Source organism: Priceomyces carsonii (assembly GCF_900007245.1).
Source record: "Priceomyces carsonii strain CBS4050 genome assembly, scaffold: Debaryomyces_carsonii_scaffold_1, whole genome shotgun sequence".
Taxonomy (NCBI): domain Eukaryota; kingdom Fungi; phylum Ascomycota; class Pichiomycetes; order Serinales; family Debaryomycetaceae; genus Priceomyces; species Priceomyces carsonii.
The window spans coordinates 2,196,367-2,213,879 of record NW_026946674.1 but is presented as its reverse complement, the minus strand read 5'-3'; the positions used below and the strand labels follow the sequence as shown (position 1 = coordinate 2,213,879).

Here is a 17,513-nt window from a genome sequence, read left to right as displayed (position 1 = left end):
CTAACATTGCTTGAAAGGGACCAGGAAGGGGTCTTGGTTTATATAATGCCTGGTGCGCCCCCGGCCCCCCTCCTTTCAACGCTTTTTCGCATAATACCACCCTCGGCCAAGAAGTACACAAAGACAGAGATCGAATTTATATAATAATGTCATTCCCCACAAAATAAAATAAATGAAGGATATCTGAATGCCTATTGGCTGAAGTTCCGATCATTTCGAGACTGCTTACATTTCGGAGGTGGTGAGACGAGCACCGAATTGATGTAGAATACTTCAGAATAATTTTACCACCCCACAAAAAAAAAATACATGCAGGTATTAATCTCGGCAAGCGCTAGAAACATTTTAGATCCCCTCCATAACGATGTATTATGCTTTACTCCCCTCTAGTTTTTTTCTGAGATTTGTTGACTTCTTGGCTCACCTGTATGTTGATGAGAAAATTGCCTCTAGATACCCCGGAGTCATCGAGTCAGCGCTATGCTCTAAATATTTTCATGGCTAGATGTGGTGCTTCCCCACTTATTTCGGAGCCCACGCCCTGAAGTGATGCTCCGAAATATACAATATGCAGAACAATGATCAAGTGGGGGGCCCTTATTTAGGGCTCACGATAACAGATATTACTAGTCTTTTAGTATTACAATAAATACGCGTACATAAAGTGAAGGAATGTTATTGCTTATACTGTCTCTCTTTTACTGAATTCCCTCAGAAGATTCTTGAATGTCTTCTTGCTTATACCAGTGTGCTTGAGAAATATTTTTTTGTAGAGAAGCACCACTTTATCAAATACTAAATGTTCACAGGATACCATAATGACGAGATTCAAAAGAGCACAAATCAATATTAGCCAGTAGAAGCCACGCGAGAGATTTGTAAGCTGGAAGACTTGACCCCACCATGAGTCACTATCGATGGTAAACAAGCAAATAGATATCACTATCGCTAGAACAACATTGACTGTAAAAGGACGATTCTTGTGAACTGGTTCTCTGTAGGGTGGACCCCTGCTCAACACGATTGCAATCAATATGTATTGAAATGTCGTGAACAAAAACAAGACGGTATTGTCAGAAGACTGAACTTCGTCATCACCTCCTGGTACCGGTTTAATATACCAGGGTTCTTTTTGAACTTTGAGCCATATAGAGGTTTGGAATAGGAGAATAATGAGTATATGACCAATCATAGGAATGAGTACCTTAGGGGACACTAGGTTAGCAGTAGGTCGCTTGGGTATGATCTTAAAGTATGGCTTAGACCATGACATAAAAATAGCCAATGGTAGAATAAGGAAAAGATCAATGTACAAAAACTGAAAGTCACCTAAGTTTGTCCCTCGCTGATACAATATTGTAACGGAAACAAACTGTATTGCTGAATACAACGACATATACTTGAAACAGGCAAAGCTAGTGACCAAACTCGATCTTCCTTCTTTGATGACGTCCAAAACACACGATATCTCAAAGACCCTTGAAGTTATAGGAGCTGCAACCGATGCTTCTGCCTCTGATAATGAGACCCCCACATCTGCGGCCTTCAACGCTCCACAGTCATTTGCTCCATCCCCACAAAACCCAACCGTGTAATCAATCTTTTGCAACTGTTCTACTAACTCATGCTTTTCATCAGGAGACATTCTCGCAAAGATATCACACTTCATCAAAACATGGTGGATAATGTAGCTATCCTTTACTTCTGTGAGCAAATAACGGAATATATCACCAGTGATTGCCAATTTATAATCCAAAGACTCTGACAAATCAAGAGGCTGAAAACTCTCTGGGTCTAACTTCTTTTCAGAATCCAAGAAATGAGACCATGTAATACGATAACCAATTGTAGTTTCTTCGAGCGATGGGATGTATATATCTTTACATGATGCATCAATTAATTTGCATTCTGTGCCGACGCTAATCGCAGTCAAAACATTATCACCGGTACACATTACAGTACGAATATTTGCATTTTTCAATTCCATAATCGTAGATGTTGTTGAGGATTTTAACTTGTTCTCAAAGATTATAAAGCCAGCAAAATTTAAACCTGATTCTGAAGCCTCTCTAGATAAATCTTCGGCAATTCTTTTGTATGCACAAGCAATTACCCTATAGCCACCATGAGTATATTGGTGGAGCAATTCACTATAGTTCGAAGGTAACGTATCAGGATCGCATATATCGCATATAACTTCAGGTGCCCCTTTTGTGAATACCATCTTATTATCGCCTTGCATTGCAATAACTGACATTCTTCTAAGTGATGAAATAAACTCGAATTCCTTGATGACGCAGTAACCTTCGCTCCTATTGTAATCAGGGTATACCTGGAAGCCGGTACCAGTTTCTTCAAATTTCCACCCACTAAAGGAGAACATCTTATAATCAAGCGGATCCCCAAGTAGCTCACCTTCAAGCAATTTCAAAGAATGGCACGTAGCCATACATCCCAACAAGTACAATCCATTATTCAGTTCATGATCTTTCAAAGAATGTATCTTACTAAGATCTTTTGGTGATGATTTGATATCCTCGAAGATGATTTCTTTTCTTCCTGAAGCGCTTTTAGTCAAGTGGGCTCCTAAAACATCTAAACCATCCTCAGTCAAAGTCCCTGTCTTGTCAAAGCAAAGTACATCTAGTTTTCCGCCGATGTTAATTTTTGTGGGTGCAATGCAATATATTTGTAGACGCTTCAACCTATTAATGGCAAATGTCGTACCAATTGTCAACGTTGCTGGAAGAGCTGGAGGTACAACAATAGTTATGATGTCCAAAGCTCTTAAAGTCATCACTTTTTTGGAAATTCCTAGTTGAATGAAGTTATAGGTAGAATAAATAAAACCCATAGCCGCAATTAAAGTCATGAAGCCAATGTACTTAAATGAATCTCTGTAAAACTTAAACCCTGTCGGCTTAGGAAATAACATTGATCTTATCAAAGATCCCTTGGTGGTATTGAAACCGGTCTTTAGAGCCATTCCGATAGCAGGTTCATCATTTGTTGACCTTGTCTTTAAAAGCTTGGTACCACTATATAAGAACGACTTGGCTAACAATGGTGAAGTAAAATCATCTGTTAATGACTGGAGAGTATCGTGGTTTGCGCTAACTTTTGCGACAGGCACACTTTCGCCCGTCAACATAGATTCATTTACTATACACTCTCCATTGAGAAGTAATGAATCGCATGGAAGCACATTTAGTGAAGGATCAACTTCAAAAACGTCTCCTGGAACAAGCTCTGTAGATTCAATTTGCTTCCAAAATTCATTTCTCCACACTCTAACTTCACATGTAAATCTGGATATATTTTGCAATCTTCTCATTGTAGATTTTGTTTCTATCAAGGTATCAACAATGGAGGCAACTGATATTAGAAATATACAGCTTGCATAGTAATAATAGTCATCGGCCAACCACAAGAATATCGAGAAAATTTGAAAAATATAGAACGGGTGCAAAATTTCCTCTGAGAGCAACTGAGAAATGGGTTTTTCCTCAATTTCTGTATTATTTTCTCCAAAGATCTCAAGCCTCTGCTCAAATTTAGATTGAGAAACCCCATCTTTGATGTTTTTCATATTCAACCAATGTAAGTCGTACCACCTTGAATTGCTCTTAAAAATACCCTCCACGGGATTGTAAAAGAATTTAATATAGCGGTAGGTAAAGCTATGTATGTAGTGGACAATCGGATCATTCTCTTTTATTCCATTCCCTAACAGATCTTCCACTACCGTTAAGAAATTAGACAACCTTTCGTTGTATTTTCTTCTTTCAACATTAATAACAGAAAGTTCACCGAATTCATTTTCCACAACGCACCACTCAGCTTTACCTAACGGACATCTGTTTCCTGTCAAGTTTATTCTGTATTTGGGTAGCCAACGCAATATTAAGTAGCCAATACCTAAAGTGAAGAAGCATATTAGATAATAAAGAAATTTCTTCAAAAGGGAATTGGAATAACCTGCAATACCGATTACTAAATCTTCTTCAGCCAAATAAAATCTTTGGTATTCTGCCGTCGATAGGAAAATGTTTTGGCTGTCATCAACATTGTTATGAGATATCAAACTTTCACTTACTGACAAATTACTTTTATCGGAATCAGAATCACGTCTACGATGGCGATCGAAGCGTGAACTCATGGAGCCATAATCACCGTCATCCGGTGACTGAGTGCTATGAAGACTAGAAACAGATTTGGAAATATCTTGCTCCAAAATATCGTCATTGTTGTATTTACCTACTGAATACTCCCACTCAGTATTATAGTCAACGGGATCTTGGGGATTTTCAAGTGTAGAGCCACCCGGTGCCTGTTCTATTTCATGTGGGGAAAAAAATTTGAATTTTGCTTGCGTTTCAAACGAACTTGATGTTGCATTAGACCCAACAGATCCTAACTCAACTTGATTATCATTCTCTAACAATAGAGAAACCTCGTAAGAAACCCCAGATCCCTGGCGACTCTTTAGATTACCAAATTTATGTGGGTAGTGCAATGAGGTAATTGATGACGGCATTATCTCTGAGGCAGCCCCAGAGTACATTTCGTGGTTGTTATCATCTAATAAATAGTTCGTAGAAGAGTCGAACGATGTCACGGAGCCATGCCTCACCCTTCGTCTATCTAAAGAAGTAGAGCCTCTGCTCCTTGATGAATTCTGTGACCTCCTACGAGCTCTATCCCTATCTCTGTCCATTTTTAGCCAAGACCCTACTTAGACATGCTAAAACGTCAATAAAAATTCTACATCAAGGAACTTATCAGTTCTTGCGATGTTGCATCACGTGACTGTGAATTTGTACTATAACAAAGCATGAAGACGGGTCTTAAGCTTCATCCTAACAGAGTAATATCAACCTTTTTACATGGCTATAAAATTAAAGATTAAGGCACCGCAATCGGAGCCATCGTCTAATGTTGGAGGAACGTCTACTAAAGACAAGAAGATCAAAATTAGGCCATTGTCTAAGTTGAGTAAAAACCTGAATCAAAAAAATGCTAGAACCAAAAAACTCAAGATAAATTTGCCAATAGGGTCAGGAAAACGTAATGAAAGTTCCAAAGAGAGCTCTTTTGGTGATAACTTTGCCGATCTTCAACCAACTCGAATTGTACCAAAAGTTCGAGTGAAACCTACTAGGGTACCAGGAGAAGGATACGACTCTGAAGCTCCAGACTTGGAAGATGACCCACTCATCGAAAGTGGCATAATAATAAGGTTCCTAAATGATCCTAATCTAGACTTCGTTCATAATGCTTTACAATCTGGAGATCTAACCGGACTAAACATAAAGTGGCTTACCAGTGAGAAGGCACTAGTTCATGTGAATGGCACCATATATGCTGGTCGACTAATTGACCTTCCAACGATCACGGAATTCTTCAAAACAATAGACAAAAAGAATCTTTTCAAATCTCTTGATGTATGCCAAATTTTATTGATTTTGCATCTGGTGAATACTAAGGATTTAAATATGGAAAGAGACTTCGAAGTTCCCCAAGATATTTTGAATTTCCACCCATTATATAAGCTTTCTAAGGGCGGATTAGTTCCAAGTAGGCTTACATATAAGAATGGGTTATTGAGTCCCTATGAAGATGTATACCGAAGGTTCAGAGCACGGAAAGTAAATCATAGAGTGATGAACGATATTGAAGCTAAGGTAAATGAATTGATAAGATTAGATGATGAGGCTGAAGAAAGTCGCTTTGAACTAGTAGATCCAAACAAAGAAATGCAGAGATTTACTTCAGCAAGTAGGTCTCCTTCGGTGGCGGCAGATACAATATCATCTCTGCATGAACCTGTGTACTTTGACGAACAAGCTCCTGGAGTTAATGAAAACCTCGAAGTGGACTTGGAGGCAGATCTCGAGGAGGAACTTACCAGAGCCCTCGAGAACGACGAAGGTGAGGTAGATTTGGAAAATTCTGAAGTCTTGATCCAAAATGAAGGGTCTGACCTTACTATCGATGAGAGGGGACAAATTGAGGTTCTCGCAGAAGAAGTGGAAGCTGATGACGATGAAGAACAAAATGGAGAGGACGAAGAAGAGGAAGACGACGATGATGAGGACGAGGACGACGATGATGAGGATGAAGAAGATGATGAAGATGAAGACGATGAGTCAAGGTCTAGCAAGCAACATATCAAGATGCTTCATGAAGAGATCTCTGACTTGGAGAAAGCTGTCGATGTCCACAAAAGGGGTCTCGAATCGGCCACTCACAAGATGATGAGGATGAAGTTTCAGACAAGCTACAATACTTTAAAAGCTTCTTTAGATACTAAGAGGAGAACCTTAACTAAAATGTTAAATGATCAGGAACAGCTCCAGAGAAAAATTAACCCTACTAATAATCTAGAGCCACAATTAAAGGAGCCCGAAATCCAGGAGCAAGATGATGATCCAGATGATGACCAAGAAGACATGGCCGACGATGCTAATGACATTGATGACTTGTTCTAAATTTCTACCGTAAAATACTGTTTATATATATATATATATATATAATGATTCATAATGAATTCACCTTCACATTTGTATCCCGCGGAGTAAAATTGACTTTGGCATCGCAATAGCGCATTCGTACGAAAAAAAAAAAAAAATTGAAAACGACCTAAATAAAATTCTATTGTAATAGCTATATGGAACTTTGATATTTTGAGCTTGATCATTATTATAAAGCTATCTTTAGGGTCAAACTAAGTCCAGGGAGCTTTGCGTCCGCTATCATTCTAAACGTTAAAATACTGAGGAAAATTGTCAAAATAGTACTACCAGAAAGATAAAATACAATGTCTACTAACTCCATAAAGCTTTTAGCCAGTGACGTTCATCGGGGATTGGCTGAACTTGTAGCTAAAAGACTAGGCATGAATATCACACCAACTGAAATAAAACGTGAATCGTCAGGCGAGGTTCAGTTTTCTATCGGCGAATCCGTAAGAGACGAAGATATTTTTATCATTTGTCAAATAGGATCAGGCGTTGTGAACGATAGAGTAATAGAACTATGCATTATGATCAATGCTTGTAAAACTGCAAGTGCAAGAAGAATAACGGTTATTTTACCTAATTTTCCCTATGCTAGGCAGGATAGAAAGGATAAATCAAGAGCTCCCATTACTGCCAAGTTAATGGCTGACATGTTAACTACTGCGGGCTGTGATCACGTCATAACCATGGACTTACATGCTTCACAGATTCAGGGATTTTTTGATGTCCCAGTTGATAATCTTTATGCTGAGCCAAGTGTGGTTAGATACATAAAAGAAAAAATAAAATATCTGAGAGCTATTATTATTTCACCAGACGCAGGAGGAGCAAAAAGAGCCGCTGGCTTGGCAGATACCCTTGACTTAAACTTTGCGTTGATCCACAAGGAAAGAGCAAGAGCTAATGAGGTTTCAAGGATGGTTTTAGTTGGTGATGTTACTGATAAAATTTGTATCATTGTTGATGATATGGCTGATACATGCGGCACCTTAGCGAAGGCAGCAGAAATCTTATTGGAAAATAATGCTAAAGAAGTTATAGCGATTGTTACTCACGGAATATTATCAGGTAATGCTATAAAAAACGTAAATAACTCCAGACTCACAAAAGTTGTCTGTACTAATACTGTTCCCTTTGAAGAAAAATTGAAGTTGTGCCCTAAATTGGATACCATTGATATTTCTGCTGTGTTGGCAGAGGCTATCAGAAGGTTACATAACGGAGAGAGTATATCTTATTTATTCAAGAATGCTCCTTTATAGGATTTTTTATAAATATTCTTGTTCGCAATTGTCTTTACATCATTCTCATATATATTCTATGTGCCTGACTCATATACAAATTCACATTTATATAACAATAGAATTTTTCACTATCTTTATTAGAATGACCCAAAGGTAAGAATCTTTTGAAAGAATGAAGATTAATGAAAGATGTTTACTGACTGTCAATAGAAAATTTAAGGCATGTCTCTTTGGTAAGTACAATTGAGCCCCATATGCTCATAGTTGAGACTAACGTAACAGACATGGATGGAACTCTTTTAAATACTGAAAACCTCTACACAGAAGCAGCATCAGATGTGCTAGCACAATTTGGAACAGGTCCTTTAACGTGGGATGTGAAGATTCGTCTTCAAGGTTTACCTGGAATCGAGGCTACAAAAATTATTATCAAAGAATATGAAGTTCCAGCAACACCGGAAGAGTTTATGAAACTTTCTATGTCTGTCCTGGAAAAAAAATGGCATAGAAGCGCTTTTTTGCCCGGTGCATTAGAGTTATTGAATTATCTCGAACAAAAGGGTATTCCTATGGCATTGGGTACAAGCTCAAACACGATCAATTTTCAAAGAAAGACTAATCACTTGCAACATGGTTTCAAGCATTTTGGCAGCCATATCGTTACTGGAGATGATGATAGGATCGGCCCTGGAAGAGGCAAACCTCATCCAGATATTTGGCATGTTTGCTTAAACAGTATCAATAGAGAAAGAGTAGAAAAAGGCTTAAATGAAATTGAAATGGAGGATTGCTTGATTTTTGAAGATGGTGTCGTTGGTGTTTTGGCAGGAGTTGCAGCAAGAGCCTACGTAATCTGGATTCCTGACAAAGAGGCCTTACGATTATTAGCTGGCAAAGAGAAAGAAATAATTGCAGACAGTGGAGAGATTATTCTGAGCCTTGAGAATTTTGATATTAAATATTTAGACCTGTAGCAAAGTTGCATATAAAAGGTATTTATGCCTGTGCGATATTTTCAAGATAGATTTAATCTTTTGCTAGATCAGATGCCTTATCAAAAAAGGTATGATAGGAACTGAATCCTATTACATTGTAATTGAAGTACCGGATATTACCGATACAAGTTCTGAGAGTGACTATAGACTCTCGTCAGTTGAAGTTACCGCGATTGATTTTAAGGTCGCAACGACTCCATCTGAGAACATGCTGAAAAGTGATGCTCTAAGCATAGAGCCATTAAAAGCAAGACTTACCGGAAACTCGATTATTCGACTATATAGAGAGTTTGAGAGAATCGAGGGAATCGAAGGACTGTCAATTTCTGAGGGTAATAAAAATGATTTGAGTAAGGACGAGTATTCAATCATTGCGGATGATACTATGGTTTCAATAGTAGCAGTTCCTACGTATTTCACCGCTACAGATTTATTGGGGTTTATTGGAGAATCAAACATGAAGCATATCACTCACATAAGGATACTCAAGAGTAATGTTCCTAATCGATTTTTAGTTTTGATCAAGTTTGATAATGCATTCTCGGCATCAGAATTTCAGTACAATTTCAATGGAAAGCCATTTAACTCGATGGAGCCGGAAACATGCCATGTAGTGTTTATTAAGGCTCTTACTTTGGACTCTCCTTTGCCTGAGAATGATTCTAATGATGAAGGACGTAACTTATTAATACCATTTTTATTGCAAGATCCATTTACCCCTGGCTCAGTGTCAAAAACAATCAATTCATTGTCATCCGATGGAACCTTGATAGAGCTTCCGACTTGTCCCGTATGTCTAGAGAAAATGGATGCAACAATTACAGGTTTATTGACAATTCCATGCCAGCATACTTTTCATTGTCAATGTCTTTCGAAATGGAAAGACGACACATGCCCTATTTGTCGATATTCTAATAATATTTCGAATCAAAGACTCAGAAAATCATTCCGCCTGCTACTGCAAAGCAAATCGTTAAGGAGACAGCACTTCTCTTCTTCTGGGTCCTCATCGAATAATCAAAGTTCAGCTCAAGTGAACGGCTCTGAAGGTGATGTCTTCGAACGCTGCATTGAATGCGAAAGTGACTCGAATCTTTGGATATGCTTAATCTGTGGTAACGTTGGATGTGGCAGATATGCTCCTGAACAACACTCTTTGAAGCATTTTATTAATACGGGTCATTGTTTTGCAATGGAGCTTGCTACTTCTAGAGTTTGGGATTATGCAGGTGACAACTATGTACATAGGCTAGTGACGAACGAATCCGACGGAAAAATAGTTGAACTTCCCGAAAAGAACATGGGTTTAGGATCAAGCGATGATGGTGTAAAACCCCTCAATGCAAATGCTGATAAAGTAGATCAGGTGGGCTTTGAATACTCCCAGTTACTTATTAGTCAGCTCGCGAGCCAGAGAGAGTATTATGAATCATTACTACTGGAGAGGGAAGCCCCAAAATCTAGAAGACCCTCTTCAATAAACGATGTCTGGTCATCTTCTGATCTTCAAGCGAAAGTTGAGGAATTGTCTAGAGGTCTTGGGGATTTAAATGTGAATGTCATTCCATCGTTGAAGAAAAAGATTGCAGTAAAGGATGAAAAGATTAACGTACTAATGAAAGATCTCAGTGTAGCCAACTCTTTGAATGATGCATTCTCCTCTAAGATTGACTACCTCACGAAGATAAATGATGGTTTAAAGCAACAAATGAAAGACTTGAATGACGAAAAAACCGGATTAAGTGAGCAAGTCACCGATCTAATGTTCTTTTTGGATAGCCAGGAAAAATTCAAAAACGAGCCTGACGAAGTAAAAGACGGAAAAGTTGTTGTACAGCAAGGTTCGAGTTCCTCAGCTAGAAAGCTAAAGAACAAAAAGAAGAAATAGCTTTTCCAATGAAATTATGGTTTTTTATATTTGTCATCTCTGGATATGTAACTTTATGCAATTCTGTGCAGTCGCGCAATTTTGCTTCAATAGCTTCCTCCTCAGCTGCAAAAATATAATTTAATGCTAATTGCAAAACTTCCCAAACATACTCCACAGTAGACTGGCAATGGCAATTTTGACGAATATATCATCTGTAAGTTTCTTCTCCCAAGGTGTCAACAACATATCGAACGAAATAAAGGAACTTTGCAAGGGAGAGCAGTTTGATCATGAGTAACAATGAAGATAAGGAGAAATCAGAGTCTGACTCACGGCAGTTACCTTCTATAAGAATGTTTATGAAGGGGTCTTCGAATCCCTCAGGTAGGGGATCAAGTGGAGATGAAAGTGTTAGAGCCAGGCAGCTGTCGATCTCTTCTCAATTCAAACTACCTTCGGTTGGTCATAGTCCTCAGTCTTCAATAGGAAGTGGTTCTGGAATACAATCCTCGATAGGAAGTATGTCTGACTTACAATCAGGAATCCATTTATCTAAAGCACCTCCAAGACGACTGTTGGATAAACCTGCTGAAAAAGAAGAGGTCTATCCATTCAATTTTCAGTTTCCCCCACCAAGTGGGATTGAGAAGTATAGTCCTGTTCAACGATCACCTTACAAGCAGGAGTCGTTCAAAAGCTTTCCACTGTCATTCTCATCTACTTTGCAATCCAGCTCATCAAGGAGTTCAAGTCTGCAAGGACGGGAAAATGACTTTATGGCATCTATCCCCTATTACATGACGTTGTGTCACAACACTTATGAATTCTTCGAAGTCTTGAATCATAGGTATAGATGCTTACTTGAGAGTAAGATTCCAACCCCTCTGTGGGAGAATATCCTCGAGGGCTACTTAGACACGCCATTTGGGCGAAAATATGTAGGGAGAGACACATTTGAAAAATTTATTTTGTCTTTTGCACCCGAAGTCATTGACAGCGTAAGAGATAACCTTACCAAAGAAGTAGACTTTTTGGATCAGTTCCTTAAGTTTATTCAAGCATCTAAAAGTACGGTGAGTTTGACTGATCAGTCTCCAAGTCAGCGTATTGAAGTCCCCGATTACAGAGCACCAGAGTTTCCCTTTCGACAACATCAAGTTGAACCAATAAGTCCAATTAGTGCATCACCAAATACTCCAAGGCATTTAAAGAGGCGCTCGAGTTCTAAGAGCCTGAGGGGCCCAAGACCTGGTGGAGAGATTGTAGCGTTGAAAGTAAGTTTGCCCAGATTAGAGACATCTTCTCAAGAGGCAGCTACGAAACCTCATGGATATCTCAATAAAGATCTAAGCATGAGATCAGAAATGAGCTGCAAGCACTGTGGTTCCAGGGATACTCCTGAATGGCGACGAGGACCCGGTGGAAATAGAACATTATGCAATGCTTGTGGTCTCTTTTACTCGAAACTAGTTAAGCGTTTTGGGTCTACAGAAGCACTTAATATAATGCGCCAGCGCAAGGAGGAAAGTAGGACGACAGATAGACAGATAACTTGAATTTATTGAATTCATCTAGTGACAAATAGAATTTATATTGCAATCGTTATCTACCCATTACCATTTGTAGTTCATCTCATGTCACGTGATTACAATTTGAGAAAAAAAAATTAGTAGCACGATGAGGGCTGGAAAAAAAAAAGTAGAACAGTACCTCATTTGATTCCAAAAAAATTATTAGATTGAAGTAACGCTAGGTTCTACGGGCTGAGAAGATGGTTGATGCCACAAGATCAGAAAGGGACATGAGTTCCAATGATATGGCGTTCCCCAGAGGCGGTGCCACGGCTTTGTCGCCGTTAGAAGTGAAACAGATATCGAATGAGGTAACTAGCGATGTCTTGTTCGATACTTCCAACAATAAAAAGAGGAGCGGGGACAACTTTTCAGGTCAAAGATCAAAGAAAACAAAGAAATCTGGTAGCAATAAAACAGACTCTAGTCTGCAAAGCAATCCTGATATAGATATCCAAATAGAAAATTTCAACTTTAAGAATCTTATTCCTGGTTCGATGATTTTGGGCCGAATCACAAGAATAGGTAAGCTTGAATTAACATTATCCATTGGTGATAACTTGGTAGGTTTTGTTCCTATAACAGCCATCAGTCAGGAGTTAACTTCTGTTTTAGATCAGGTTGATCAGGAGTCAGAGGAGGAAAGTGAAGATGAAAATATCAACGAAACTGAAAGCAGCATTACTACAACAGCTAACATTAAAACCAAAAATGTCGAAATGCCACTTTTAAGCGATATTTTCAAAGTTGGACAATGGTTGAGAGCAAAAGTTGTTAAGCCCGTTGGAGAAAAAAAGAGAATACAATTCACAATCGAGCCGAATGTATTGAATGAGCAGTTAAGTAAAGAAGATCTTCAATCAGGAAATATGTTGCAGTGTTCTATTAACTCTATTGAAGATCATGGTATAATATTGAATACCGGAAAACCAAACCTTTCAGGTTTTATACCGAACAAAGAGTTGGAAGAAAATAAGCTCAGGATCGATGATTTCCATGTTGGACAAGTTTTGTTAACTGCTATTCATTCTCAAAAGAAAGCAAGGACAATAACCCTTAAATTATGCCAAGAGCTCACTAAGTCACAGAAGAGCACTGTCTCCACGATTTCTTCTGTTGATGCTATTCAGCCTGGAATATTAGTCGATGCCTTAATCACTGATGTCACTAGAAATGGTATTATTACGAAGGTTTTCGGTTTAGTTGACGGAACTATAAATTTGGCAAATTTGCATGACTTTGATTTAAAATCGTTAAAGCATAAGTTCGCAATCGGAGGCACTGTCAAAACTAGAATAATTGGAGTCTTACCTAAATCAGGTACAAAAAAATTAATTTTGAGTCAGTTGCCACATATTGTTTCATTGTCCAAACAAGTCAGCGATGTACATGCATTAGAAGCATTTCCCATAGGTCATATATTTCCTACTGTCGAAATTGTAGGAACTGATTCCAACTACTATTTCGTTTCATTCGGTTCGACTTCTTTATTGGGACAGGTTCACCGGTCCAAGACTGACCCCAAAAAACTGTCTGAAATTGATTATAACGTCGGCTCAAAGCATGAAGCAAGAGTAATCGAATATAATGAATATGATAACTTGTTGATTCTTTCTATGGAACCGAAGGTAATAAATTCAAAATATCTAAGTGCAGAAGATATTCCAGATGGTCAGTACATTGAGAAATGTGAAGTTATTAAAGTATTACCTAATGGAGAAGGCCTTATCGTCAAAATATTTGAAGAATTTGAAGCACTCGTTCCCAAGAGCCATATGTCTGACATCAAATTAGTCTACCCGGAGAGAAAGTTCCGAGTTGGAAGTAAAGTCAAAGGAAGGCTTTTGAGAAAGCAAGGAAAACAGATTTTAGTGACACTCAAAAAGGCTCTAGTGAGTATGGATGACGATGAAGTCTTGGCCGCATTCGAGAATGCCCATACAGGTTCGAAAACAAGAGGTACTATTGAGAAGTTTATACATGGTGGTGCCTTAGTCTCTCTTTTTGGTCATTTAAAGGCTTTTTTGCCTAAAAATGAAATATCTGAAACCTTTGTGGAAAGCGCTGCTGATTATTTGAGATTGGGTCAATCTGTTATCCTCAGAGTTCTTAATGTCAGACCAGAAGAAAAGAGACTTTTAGTCACCTTAAAGCAATCTTCAAACATTACAGATTCTCGAGCTTCGCTATTGAATGACCTCCAACCCGGAAAGACTATTATCAATGCATCTGTTGTAGAAAAATTGAAGGATTCTGTCATACTAGAAATAAACAACAGAAATGAAAAAGCAATTATTTTCGATGGGCACTTATCCGATGGAAATTATGAACAAAATAGACATGCTTTGAAACGACTCGCCATAGGTGAACTGATGGAAGTATTAGTACTTGAGAAAGATTCGAAAGCTAATAACGTCATTGTAACAGCTAAATCGTCGATGATAGAGGCTGCTAAGATGGGTGGCGTGCCTTATTCTTTTAATGAAATTGAAGTTGGAAATAAAATGCTTCACGGTTTTATAAAATCTGTGACAAACATGGGATTATTCGTCTCGTTTGCTGGTAGGTTAACTGGATTGGTCTTGTCAAAATACGCAACGGACAAAAAGAATGAAAATTTGTCAAAGAGATTTTACAAATATCAGTCAGTTGCTTGCAGAGTGATTAGGATTGATGGTGACACTAGGAGATTTCTTTTATCTCTTAAAGAAAATGCTAATGATTCTGCAAGTGCTGAAAAAGTTTTAAACCCAGTTGATATTTCAAAATCCTCCATTGGTGAATATTCTCCGGGAACAGTGACAACAGCGAAGGTAAAATCCATTAAAGGTACTCAGTTGAATGTTCAGTTAGCTGATAACTTGCAAGGACGCGTTGATATCACCCAATGTTTTAATTCATGGGATGAAATTAAAGATAAAAAGCAACCGTTGTCGCAGTTCCACAAAGGAGATATAATACCTGTGAAGGTAATCGGTTTTCATGATGCTAAAAACCATAGATTTTTACCAGTCACTCATCGTAATAATAACAGAACTACAATTTTAGAGTTATCAATGTTGAGGAAAGAGCTATCCGCTCCCACTGTACCTTATGAGCTGATTAACATTACAAATATAAGGGAAGGATCCGAATTGGTTGTCTTTGTGAATAACGTTGCCAAAGGATACTTATGGGTATCCCTAAGCCCAACTATAAGTGGAAGGATATCCTTTATGGAAGCTAGCGATGATCCTACGATCTTTGACGATTTTGAAAACAAAATTCCGATAGGAACTGCATTGAGATCTATAGTCAAAGAAATTGATGATGAGCACGGAGTTGTTGTCTTGAAAGCTAGAAAAAATTGCGTTACCTCATTCAAGAATGTAAGTCAAGACCAGAAGTATCCCGCAAGGGTTTTGAAAGTTAAAGAGTCCTTCGTACTAGTTGAACTTGGTGACAATGTTATTGCCTCCTCCTTTATCACCGATGCACTTAATGACTATACTGAAAAGCTTGAAAACGTTTTTCATGCTAATGACTATACCACAGCGACGATTGTAGCGCTAGATGAAAGCTCAAAAAAAATCGCTGTGTCATTACGAAATGAAGAAGCCAAGGACAAGTGCATTAATTCTGTCGCAGATTTGCAAAGAGGTGATGTTGTTAAAGGATTTGTTAAGAATATTGCTAACAACGGTGTCTATGTTGCTCTTGGTCGTTCTGTTCACGCCCTTGTTAGGATATCTGACTTATCGGACGCTTACTTGAAAGACTGGAAGAAATATTTCAAGCCATATCAACCTTTGGTTGGAAAAATCTCTTCTTGTAAGGAGGAAGGTCGTATATTGATGACCTTAAAAGAAAGTGAAGTTAATGGAGAATTGAACTATTTGAAGAAGTTTGAAGATTTGAAGGGTGGCCAAATATTTGAAGGTACGGTGAGAGGTGTTACAGATTTCGGTGTTTTCGTCAAACTAGATGGTACGATAAACATTAGTGGTTTGTGCCATCATTCTGAGATTGCTGAAAGTGATGTTGTAAATCCATCAGCATTATTTGGCGAAGGTGACAGGGTCAAAGTCAAAATCTTGGCAGTAGACAAAGATAAGAAGCAACTTTCTCTTGGAATGAAAGCTTCCTATTTCATTACCGATCATGAAGAATCAGAAAATGAATTAAAAGAAGAAGTTGAGGGTATAGCTTCGAATAATATGGATCATTTTAGCGAATCTTCTTCAATGGAAGACGAAGAAGGGGATGATGATGATGACGAGGACGAGGAGGATGAGGAAGAGTACATGAACACAAATCTTGATGATGCTTCAAATGATAGCGATATCGACGAGGATGTTGATGAAGAGGATGCTGAGCCAATATCATCGGGTCTAGCTACCAACGGTTTTGACTGGACCGCTGCAATCTTGGATCAAGCTGACGAAAGTGAGGTATCATCCGATGATGAGGACTTTGAGAATGATAGAACGAAAAAGAAAAAGAAGAGGACTCTGTACGCGCAGGACAAAACTGCTGAGTTGACCACAAGAGCGCCTCAATCGGCCTCTGACTTTGAGAGGCTTATCCTTAGCAATCCCAATTCTTCCGTTATGTGGATGAATTACATGTCTTTCCAGTTGCAACTCAGTGAAATTGATAAAGCTCGTGAAATTGGACAACGAGCTTTAAACACTATAAATTATAGAGAAGAGCAAGAAAAGTTAAACATCTGGATCGCTCTTTTGAACTTAGAGAATAGTTTTGGGACAGAAGAAACACTAGATGAGACGTTCAAGAAGGCGTGCCAGTACATGGAGTCTTACACAATTCATCAGAAATTGGCAAATATATATGTCTTGTCAGAGAAATTTGAAAAGGCAGCTGAATTGTATAGGGCCATGACAAAGAAATTCTCTCAAGAGGTTTCTGTTTGGACCCAATTTGGAGTTTACTTATTAGACCGTGGATTGAACGAGGAGGTCCATGACGTTTTGTTGAAGGCAATGCAAGCGTTACCAAAGAGCAAACATATAGAGCTTGTTAAGAGGTTTGCTCAATTAGAATATGCAAAGGGCGATCCTGAGCAGGCGAGGTCTTTGTTCGAGGGGTTGATCGCTGATGCACCCAAGAGAATCGATTTATGGAATGTGTATATTGATCAAGAAATTAAGTTGGGTTCAAAGACTACAGTTTGGGATCTTTTTGAACGTGTTTTGAATAAGAAACTATCAAGAAAGCAAGCCAAATTTTTCTTCAATAAATGGCTCTCTTTTGAGAATGAACATGGTGATTCAGAAAGTGCTGCCAAAGTAAAACTAAAAGCTACAGAATAT

General features: G+C 38.4%; 7 protein-coding genes across 7 annotated transcripts in view; 6 read left to right on the top strand and 1 right to left on the bottom strand.

Annotated features, from left to right (window-relative positions):
• Window positions 1-682: 682 nt before the first annotated feature.
• PRCAT00001220001 (putative acid anhydride hydrolase) lies at window positions 683-4,717 on the bottom strand (the record flags this gene model as incomplete). Its single annotated transcript, XM_062950989.1, has 1 exon — window positions 683-4,717. One exon carries the CDS (start codon window positions 4,715-4,717, stop codon window positions 683-685), a length of 4,035 nt encoding a protein of 1,344 aa, XP_062808036.1.
• A 169-nt stretch (window positions 4,718-4,886) lies between these two features.
• On the top strand, window positions 4,887-6,491 carry PRCAT00001219001 (TATA-binding protein-associated factor TAF7; the record flags this gene model as incomplete). Its single annotated transcript, XM_062950987.1, has 1 exon — window positions 4,887-6,491. One exon carries the CDS (start codon window positions 4,887-4,889, stop codon window positions 6,489-6,491), a length of 1,605 nt encoding a protein of 534 aa, XP_062808035.1.
• A 329-nt stretch (window positions 6,492-6,820) lies between these two features.
• PRS1 (ribose phosphate diphosphokinase subunit) lies at window positions 6,821-7,783 on the top strand (the record flags this gene model as incomplete). Its single annotated transcript, XM_062950986.1, has 1 exon — window positions 6,821-7,783. The coding sequence occupies one exon, from the start codon at window positions 6,821-6,823 to the stop codon at window positions 7,781-7,783; it is 963 nt and encodes a 320-aa protein (XP_062808034.1).
• Window positions 7,784-8,049: 266 nt separating this feature from the next.
• On the top strand, window positions 8,050-8,739 carry PRCAT00001217001 (uncharacterized protein; the record flags this gene model as incomplete). Its single annotated transcript, XM_062950985.1, has 1 exon — window positions 8,050-8,739. One exon carries the CDS (start codon window positions 8,050-8,052, stop codon window positions 8,737-8,739), a length of 690 nt encoding a protein of 229 aa, XP_062808033.1.
• A 91-nt stretch (window positions 8,740-8,830) lies between these two features.
• Window positions 8,831-10,648, top strand: PRCAT00001216001 (uncharacterized protein; the record flags this gene model as incomplete). Its single annotated transcript, XM_062950984.1, has 1 exon — window positions 8,831-10,648. One exon carries the CDS (start codon window positions 8,831-8,833, stop codon window positions 10,646-10,648), a length of 1,818 nt encoding a protein of 605 aa, XP_062808032.1.
• Window positions 10,649-10,920: 272 nt separating this feature from the next.
• PRCAT00001215001 (uncharacterized protein) lies at window positions 10,921-12,186 on the top strand (the record flags this gene model as incomplete). Its single annotated transcript, XM_062950983.1, has 1 exon — window positions 10,921-12,186. The coding sequence occupies one exon, from the start codon at window positions 10,921-10,923 to the stop codon at window positions 12,184-12,186; it is 1,266 nt and encodes a 421-aa protein (XP_062808031.1).
• Window positions 12,187-12,401: 215 nt separating this feature from the next.
• PRCAT00001214001 (uncharacterized protein) overlaps window positions 12,402-17,513 on the top strand; it is a gene marked incomplete at both ends in the record, with an annotated part of 5,136 nt that continues 24 nt past the window's right edge. Inside the window, one exon of the mRNA XM_062950982.1 lies at window positions 12,402-17,513. This exon is cut by the window's right edge and continues 24 nt beyond it. Coding sequence (XP_062808030.1) covers window positions 12,402-17,513 — 5,112 coding nt within the window.